The sequence below is a fragment of the Mizuhopecten yessoensis genome, unplaced genomic scaffold (genome assembly GCF_002113885.1).
Source record: "Mizuhopecten yessoensis strain PY_sf001 unplaced genomic scaffold, ASM211388v2 scaffold10829, whole genome shotgun sequence".
Taxonomy (NCBI): Eukaryota; Metazoa; Mollusca; class Bivalvia; order Pectinida; family Pectinidae; genus Mizuhopecten; species Mizuhopecten yessoensis.
This window is the reverse complement of record NW_018408742.1, coordinates 793504-802883: the sequence shown is the minus strand read 5'-3', so window position 1 is coordinate 802883 and position 9380 is coordinate 793504. Positions and strand designations below refer to the sequence as shown.

Here is a 9380-nt window from a genome sequence, read left to right as displayed (position 1 = left end):
TTCATGTAAAATATGTCCAAAAACCCATTGTTGTTATGACCTCATAAATGTTGAAAAAATAAATATCATTCCTTATATTTACATTGACGAATCCTTTCAGTGGATCGATATAACAACGAATAAAACAAATAAACAGGGTTTGTTCCTGCTTATACACGGGTGCAACGCAGTGGCGAGAACAGTGTTTTTTCGCGGGGAAATGTGACACTATCGTGAGAGATCTTAGCAACCGTCAACAACAATAACACAACAAAATGTAGTTCCATATTCAATGTTTATTTGTAGCACAGGACACGTGAATACGTGGATATTTCACAAAGCACAGTTCAATAATATTTTAAGATGTAAGAATTAAGCATCTAGGTCGGTCGTTCCGAGTGAGTAGTTTTTGTAGTGTATTACTACGCAGTGTGATCAGGTTACTATCAGTTCCCACGTGCTGAGATTCTATGAACACCTGTGTTATGCATTTATGAATGTAATTTTTGTCAATGGGTCTAAGCATACAGAATGTAAATATATACAAATACTGATTGGATATTACATAATTTTGGAATTCGTTTACAAATATATAAAATGACACAAATAGTTTTTATTCGATAATAAGATGTTTTATAATTTTGTATTTACTTGTGTAAACTAATATGTATGTTCCAACATGGCAGGACTGAACAAGGAATTGCAAGACTACTTATCAAGAAGTTCTGTAAATGGGTCTTCAGAAGCAGACGACAGGGGGAATTCTGGTGGATTTAGTTTCGGAAAGTTAAATGTATTTAAGAAGTCATCAGAGGAAGCACCATTGAACAATGATGACGTGGCCAACAGCTGGTTTTCGCAAGCACAGAGAGACCCTCTCCTGCCAAGTCTGGTAAAATAATAACACAAAAATATGGCATTACACAGGAATATACAAAATGTGTATTTAAAAAAAAAAAAAAAAAAATGATAAAGGGATGCCACACAAATCTTTTAAGCTTACGTTGTAAATGAATACAAACGACTTTGACAAAAAGACACACTCCTAACACTAGTAGGTAGGGGTGTGAGGTCGTTTCGCCCTAAATCCTGTTCTTCTTCTTCCATTTATTGCGGCATATCTCATAGATATGAGTGCAGTAATGCCGCAATTTTTGTTAGCCCTTTAATATTTTTGGGGTGATTTTTTTTTAGTCCTGTGTGCTAATTTATATAAGAGTCTAAAGTTTTTCTAGGTCTCCCTTGTTAAAAGACTCGTTAGATTGGTATACGTACATGGTCGACCAGACCTGATGTTCTGTACATACAATGTAGCATGAAATTCTTTCGACAAGAAATTTGCTTGTGAAACCACGGGCTTGGATCTTACAACCCGTGGTGAAACGTGAAAATAGTAAATAAAAATAGTAATTAAAAACATTTCAACAGATAATCATAACTTTAAAATATATAATTATATTAGGGGGAAACAACATTTGGCGAACTGGATTTAGGGTGAAACGACCCGAAGTGCAAACAGGATTTAGGGCGAAATAACCTGGATCCTTTAAAAGGACGTAAAACACAAGCAAACCAAGTGACGCTCATATACCAAGCAAAAATTACCATTACCAAGTGAGCTAATATGCCTCTATGGTGTAGCATCTAATCTTTCTCTTCAAACAGATCTTCAAAAACCCTGATTCCTATGATCATGATGTCGCTGAGTAAGGTGTTATCTAAAATCAGGTTTTTTAAAGCAGAACATGATTAGCACTATCAAATTTATGCAAATAGACACCTAGACTGACATTTAAGGTCACAGTTGTCAACGCAAATGCATCAATATCTTTAAACAACTTAAGCATGACCGTCGATCACTCAGTCTAATTCCACTACATTCCTCCTTCCTTATTCTTAGTCTTTGCCCCCAAAGACAACACTATTTACAGGCCAGGTTCGGTATCCCCTTGTCAAGTATTCACTCAATACTTGAAACAAGGGTTCATCAACGGCACCAAATGTAACAGGAGAAGAAAAATGCATGGTCAGACCCGGGTTAAAACCTGTAACCCTCCGAACTCTTAGACAGATGTTTGGCATGTAGCAAATGGGATGATGTACTATCAAATTTGTTCAAATTAATTACCTTGATTTTCATTCAAAGTAATATGGTTCAAATGTATTAAAAACCTTCAAATGATTTCTATAGTCTAAACAATCCTAGAGTGATGATATATGGACTGAAAGTTGACATGGGTTGTATCAGTCAAAAGTCTTAGTTGACCTCTTACAAAGAACCACAATGCTTGTGGTAAAAATGAAGTGAATGACCTTTAAGTACTTGACCAACTTTCAAACTTGCAGACTAAACAAATAGGGCATGGTTTAAATGTATGGTAGGGAGAATGTGTACCTCTAGATCAATCCATTTTATTAGGTTACCTGACCATAGGTCATGGTGACCTATTGTGATAGCCTTTTGTTCGTCGTCGTGCGTTAACTTTTCCTTGTGAACACAATAACTTCAGTAAATGTTAACCGAGTTTGAGGAAACTTTGTATGCAGCCATATATCAATAAGATCTCGGACGAGTTCGAAAATGGGATTTATTGGACAGTAACTTACAAGAGTTATTGCCCTTTGTAATATTATTATTATTGGACCTTGTGAACACGATAACTTGAGTAAATGTTAACCGAGTTTGATGAAACTTTGTATGCAGCCATATATCAATAAGATCCCGGATGAGTTTGAAAATGGGAATTATTGGACAGTAACTTACAAGAGTTATTGCCCTTTGTAATATTATTATAATTGGACCTTGTGAACACGATAACTTGAGTAAATGTTAACCGAGTTTGATGAAACTTTGTATGCAGCCATATATCAATAAGATCCCGGACGAGTTTGAAAATGGGAATTATTGGACAGTAACTTACAGTTATTGCCCTTTGTAATAATATTATTATTGGACCTTTTGAACACGAGAACTTGAGTAAATGTAATGGAAAATGGGAATTATTCGACAGTAACTTACAGAGTTATTGAACATTGTAATAATATTATTATTGGACCTTGTGAACACAATAACTTCAGTAAATGTTAACCGAGTTTGAGGAAACTTTGTATGCAGCCATATATCAATAAGATCTCAGACGAGTTTGAAAATGGGAATTATTGGACACTAACCTACAAGAGTTATTGCCCTTTGTAATTATATTATTATTGGACCTTTTGAACACGAGAACTTGAGTAAATCTTATGGAAAATGGGAATTATTCGACAGTAACTTACAGAGTTATTGAACATTGTAATAATATTATTATTGGACCTTGTGAACACGAGAACCTGAGTAAATGATAACCCAGTTTAATGAAACTTTGTATGCAGCCATATATCAATAAGATCTCTGACGAGTCCGAAAATGGGAATTATTGGACAGTAACTTACAGAGTTATTGCCCTTTGTAAAAATATTATTATTGGACTTTGTGTACACGAGAACTTGAGTAAATATTAACCGAGTTTAATGAAACTTTGTATGCAGCCATATGTCAATAAGATCTCGGACGAGTTTGAAAATGGGAATTATTGGACAGTAACTTACAGAGTTATTGCCCTTTGTAATAATATTATTATTGAACATGGGAACACGAGAACTTGAGTAAATGTTAACTGAGTTTGATGAAACTTTGTATACAGCCATATATCAATAAGATCTCGGATAAGTTCGATAATGGGAATTATTCGACCGTAACTTACAGAGTTATTGAACATTGTAATAATATTTTTATTGGACCTTGTGAACACGAGAACTTGAGTAAATGTTATAGAAAATGGGAATTATTCGACAGTAACTTACAGAGTTATTGAACATTGTAATAATATTATTATTGGACCTTGTGAACACGAGAACTTGAGTAAATGTTATGGAAAATGGAAATTATTCGACAGTAACTTACAGAGTTATTGCCCTTTGTAATAATATTATTACACTATTTTGTATTGGACCTTGTGTTCACGATAACTTGAGTTAATATCAACAAGTTTGATGAAACTCTGTATGTAGCATTATATAAAAAAAAACTCGGATGAGTTCGAAACTCGGAATTATTTGACATTAACTTACAGAATTATTGCCCTTTGTAATAATATTATTATTGGACTTTAAGAACGCGATAACTTGAATAAATGTTGACGAAGTTCAATGAAACTTTGTCCGCAGTGTTACATCTAAAAGATCTCGGACAAGTTGACAACGGTAATTATTTGACGGTAGCCTGCAGAGTTATTGCCCTTTGTCATTATATTATTATTTTTCCCTGTGAAGACGATAACTTGAGTAAATGTTAACAAAGATTGATGAATAACTATGTAAGGTATGGTCAAATTGGTCCGGTATTCAAACTCATCCAAGATCTCATTGATACAAAGCTGCATACAATGTTTCATCACAATCGGTTCATATTTACTGAAGTTATTGTGTTCACAAGGAAAAATTAATGGACGATGCAGCAAGGTCACTCAGACCGAAGAAAAGTATTAATTGGCCCCTGGATGACAGTCCTAATTTGAATCGGATGTCAGGTGACCGTTAAGGCCCATGGGCCTCTTGTCATTATGTATATGTAGTAGGGAGATTGAATGTTTCTAGATGTATTTCAATCTTTTCAAATGTGTTCTTGCTTGAATAATGTTTAAAATAAATAGACAAGAATAACAGATGGCAATTTTTTTTATTTTTTTTTATTTGCAGACTAAGAAACAAAGGATACTTGGATTTGTCATTTGCTTAATGATGGGGACATTTTGTTTTTCTTTGGTAAGTATGACTGAGTTTTAATACCTGTGTTAGCACTCCAACACGTGTGCAAAAAACTTCAGATTGTGCAACTGTAGGCAGAAGAATTTTTTGATAAATTTAATTTGATATTTTGTGAAGATTAACATGATCAAGTGTTTGTTTTTAGAAAAAATATATATATGTAGGCAGAAGAAATGTTTGATAAATTTAATTTGATTTTTTGTGAAGATTTACATGATCAAGTGTTTGTTTTTAGAAAGAATATGTATATGTTAAATATTATTGATTAATCAGATATCTATTTGCAGGATTTTTTTCAGTGGTTATAATTTCATTTTAGTGCATGTATATTCTAAAACAAAATTTGTATCCTTGACAATTGAACTAAATAAAAATAGTTATGAACAGATTAACCCCACATCCTATTGTTGATTTTAACATATCCATGAAAACCTCTTATTTCAGGCAAGTCTTTACATTCCATTACTGTTGCTGAAAGCGAGAAAATTTGCTGTTCTGTATTCTATGGGAAGTGTATTTGTCATTGCTAGGTAAAGTGATTATACAATGTATTATATCAAATATTAAAACTGAAGTAAAAATTTATTAATTTTCACTGATAAGTATTTTCATAATATTGCCTCAAAAACCAATACATGAGAATTTAATTCCTGAGTGAATAATTGCAAATGCAATTAATTTTATTAGGGTGGTCTCTAATACAGATTGCACCAAATAAATGTTTTATAATTAAAATGTGTTTGACTAAATATTAAGGAGATATTTGAGCTTGTGACCGTCTTCTCAAAATATGAACTTCACATAAATATATTATTTTTATAACAGAAGGAATGGTCAAGATAGTTAAGTGTACACTTAATTGTTCTTTGATATCAAAGTTAAATTAGGCTTTCTGAATATTTTAATGTGACTATGAAGTATATTTAAATATGTGTGTATATTTAACTTTTCACTATCCTGCCTACAGCTTTTCATTATTATGGGGCCCGATGAACCATATTAAACACCTATGTTCAGTGGAGCGTATGCCATTTACAGTTGCCTATTTTGGGACCATGTTTGCAACACTATATTTTTCTTTATGGGTGAGTAACATCAATGGCTCCATATTGTATTTAAAACATCACCGAATACTGTTTATGACGATGGAACTAAATTTGTATCAGGTATTTATATATCACAGTACTAATTGTTAAATCAAGGAAGTGAAAAATGTGTCACTTTCTACTAGAAATATATCTCAATGAAGAATTTTCTCTAAAACCAAAATTTCTTCATAGGAAAATCATTGTTTAGAATAAAGGAAAAATATACAGAGCAGGGGAATGTTTGAGAAGCTGGATTTTAGGACTTGTACTGGTGTTGGGAATCGTTTGAAATTTGATGGTAGATCATTGGTTATAATTAGCTAACTGATGATTGATTAGTAATCATTTAAAAAAAAGAACTGTGAAATCCCCCATGCTGTTGTTGCACATTGTTTCAGTAGGCATGGTAGTCTAGTGGTAGGATGCCGGGCTCGTGCCCAAAGGGTTGCGGGTTCGAGTCACGGCACGGCACTGTGTTGGATCTTTGAGCAAGATACTTTACTCCGTTGTTCCAATCTACTCGGCTGTAAATGAGTACATGGTTGGGCATTGCTAAAATTATAGAATGCTAGCTGTGAGCGCCGAAATGGCAGCACCAGCTGTATGCTCCCCAGGGAGTTGAGAAAGATATTGGCTAGTTGCAAAGGCCCTATAACCACGGATAATAATTTGTTAAACGCTTTGAGACGACCGCAAACTAGGTTGTGATAAAGTGATATGATAAGAACCCAAATTATCATTATAAATTATTATTTTACCATGTAAGAACTACCTCCCTTAGAACACTGAATATGTAATTCATGGTCTTAAGCAGCCATGGGCAGCTTGAAAGTTAAGTTAGTCGGTGATGATGCCAACATATCAGCTGCAAATAAAAATCAGCAGACTTCCAAATCAAATATGAATTCTGTAGTTGATTATCAGTTCATTGACCTAACCAACCAGTATTCAACAAAATTGATGAATTGAAACACTCCTGAATTATACAGTGTCCTTTTTTCATTAGAAAACATAGTTTCTTTGAAAACTGATGGCAATCTTTTTGAAAATCTACCTGAATCTGTCATTAGGAGATAAAATACCTGTATCTTTGTCCCAGCACAAGGATCCTGAATGTTTTGTTATAAAACAAAAATCATTTAACTAACCTCTATGCTTTATTTTTTCATAATTAACAAATAATGTTAGGGAAGGGAAAATTAGCTCAACATATAATATTTAAAATCTTCAATAACTTATGACTACATCTTGTATATAATATATCCTTATTCGTTGGCAGGTCAGAAGTACAACCTTTACAGTATTATGTGCTGTAGGACAAATCCTTGCTCTTGTGTGGTAAGTTGTTTATAACATTATGTGATAGGTATGAATCAAATCCTGTGGAAGTCCTCATCACTCCTTTCTTTGCTTAATTTGAAAATCATGGCCTCTTTAATTTGCAGGCTTAAATTTGGTAATGACAATAACACTTACATAGGTAACTGTAAAAAGGAATATATTTTGCAAAGTTCCGAAGATTTCTGTATGCCAGTTATTTCATTTTATTGAGGCCTGACTTGATGTAACTGCCTTAACCCATTCACCCTTAAACTCACATTTGAACCTTACCATATCAAAGACTGGGCAAGTCCAGTTTAAAAATGTAGGGGTGAATGAGTTAAAACTGGTCTGTCAGCCTAAATAAACTAAAACTCTTGGCATATCCTACTAAATGTTCAATACCTATTTCACATCTGTTAAGTTAGGTTTCAATAATATTCTCCATGTAGCAAAGATACTTATCAATATTTACCAATAGGTGCTTTTTAATTGAACTGTGTTAGAGCTGCAAGTAATTTTGTTATTTTTTCCACAGGTACATAGTGAGCTATATTCCAGGAGGCCAGACTGGAATGAAGTTTTTCTCAAAAATATTTTATGTTGCTGCATCAAAGACAGTTCAAAAGACATTGCCCATATGAAAGAGAAAATGTGATTGGTTTAAGTTACAATGGCTGTGATTGGTGAATATAGTATTGTGAGGGTCTACAAGTTATTATCCTCAGTCCCAGGGAAAAATTGCAGGAATTATAAGTGTAAGTGCAATTTTACTCTAGGACCAAGGATGCAGGTTTATTTCAGAGGTATTGTATGGGTATAGCTTTGGTGCTTGTTTTTCAGAGGCTTTCAACAGACTTGATATCTACCCGAGGGTATTATCTATCATTGGGGGAAATTGTTCAGGATAAAATGATCTGATAGAAGATGAAGTTTGTTTGAATGACTGGGAAGTGCCAGCAATTGTGAAGTGACAAATTAATCTTATATCAGGTACCTGATTAAATTCTTTTATTATCAAAAATTGTGTGAAACTGTAAATCTCTTTATATTCAAAATATTTTGTTTCATGAAATAGGGCTGTAAGCCTTATTTGTGAATACTTGTATTAACAATTGAGAGGATGATATTTTATGATTGATGAAAATTATTCAAGTAATTAATATTCATGGAAGATTTTATTTAAGTTTGCGAATGAGTCTCTTCCAAAACTAGAGGAAAAATTACCCCTCACAAATATAAAGTGATTTATGGTATTTAAGTTCGAATTAGAACATTACCTGCCAATGAGAACTACATCAATAAGTCTTAAGTTACTATATATTTTTGTACATGAAAATACACCTGTGAAAAAATACATGTTTTATTCAAAGTCTCACAAAGTTCTAGCTTGTCTTATCAGAATTGAATTAGTATATGGCTCTGCCCTTGTTTTGAAAGCATTTGGCCACAGTTGGTTACAAAACACACTTCGGTCTCGAATAAACAGATCTAGAAATGGCATCACCTATCGATCAGGTGTGTAAAATGGGAACAAAACAGGAAATGTAAGCATATCTTAGAGACACAGCCAATATCATTTCTTCATCTACATTAGTACAATGTGCTCAATTCCAGAATTTTGTGATCGAAATATTATGATGTGACCAAATGGCAAAATGATGTCTGTGTAGTTTGATGTTTGTTTCGTTACTTTAGTAGCAACTGATTTGAAGACAAAAAACAATTCATGCCTAATTCCGATCCTCTACACATATTGTTAAGATTTTACAAGATATGTTAATTTTGTACTCGGAACAAATAATGTAAAAATTAAATATCAATTATTGGTGACAATCTACGAAATATTTGTTGGTGATTTTTTATTGTTGGATATATTATCTTAAATGTACATTGTATTTTACTAGTAAAAGTGGTTTTTTTAGCTATTCAAATCACCCTCCTTCCCTGGTCTGTTGTCTGCCCGTCCTTCCTAAAACAGTTCTTGTTATCGTTATTTCTCAGAAAGTACCAGAGGGATCTTTCTCAAATTTGATATGTAGGTTCCCTTTGGTCCTTAGTTGTGTATGTGTACTTTTGAGGCTGATCAGATTAACAAAATCGTTGACAGGCAGCCATCTTGGATTTTGAAAAGTTTGTTACCGTTATTTCTCAAAAAGCGCATGGAAAATATTTCTCAAATTTCAT

The 9380-nt window shown here is 33.3% G+C and overlaps 1 protein-coding gene across 1 annotated transcript; it reads left to right on the top strand.

The window, feature by feature from the left end:
• Positions 1-639: 639 nt before the first annotated feature.
• On the top strand, positions 640-9056 carry LOC110462746 (protein transport protein SFT2-like). Its single transcript, XM_021516880.1, has 6 exons — positions 640-871; positions 4717-4782; positions 5230-5315; positions 5753-5870; positions 7153-7211; positions 7732-9056. Exons 1-6 carry the CDS (start codon positions 659-661, stop codon positions 7835-7837), a joined length of 648 nt encoding a protein of 215 aa, XP_021372555.1. The 5' UTR covers positions 640-658; the 3' UTR covers positions 7838-9056.
• The last annotated feature ends 324 nt before the right edge of the window (positions 9057-9380 follow it).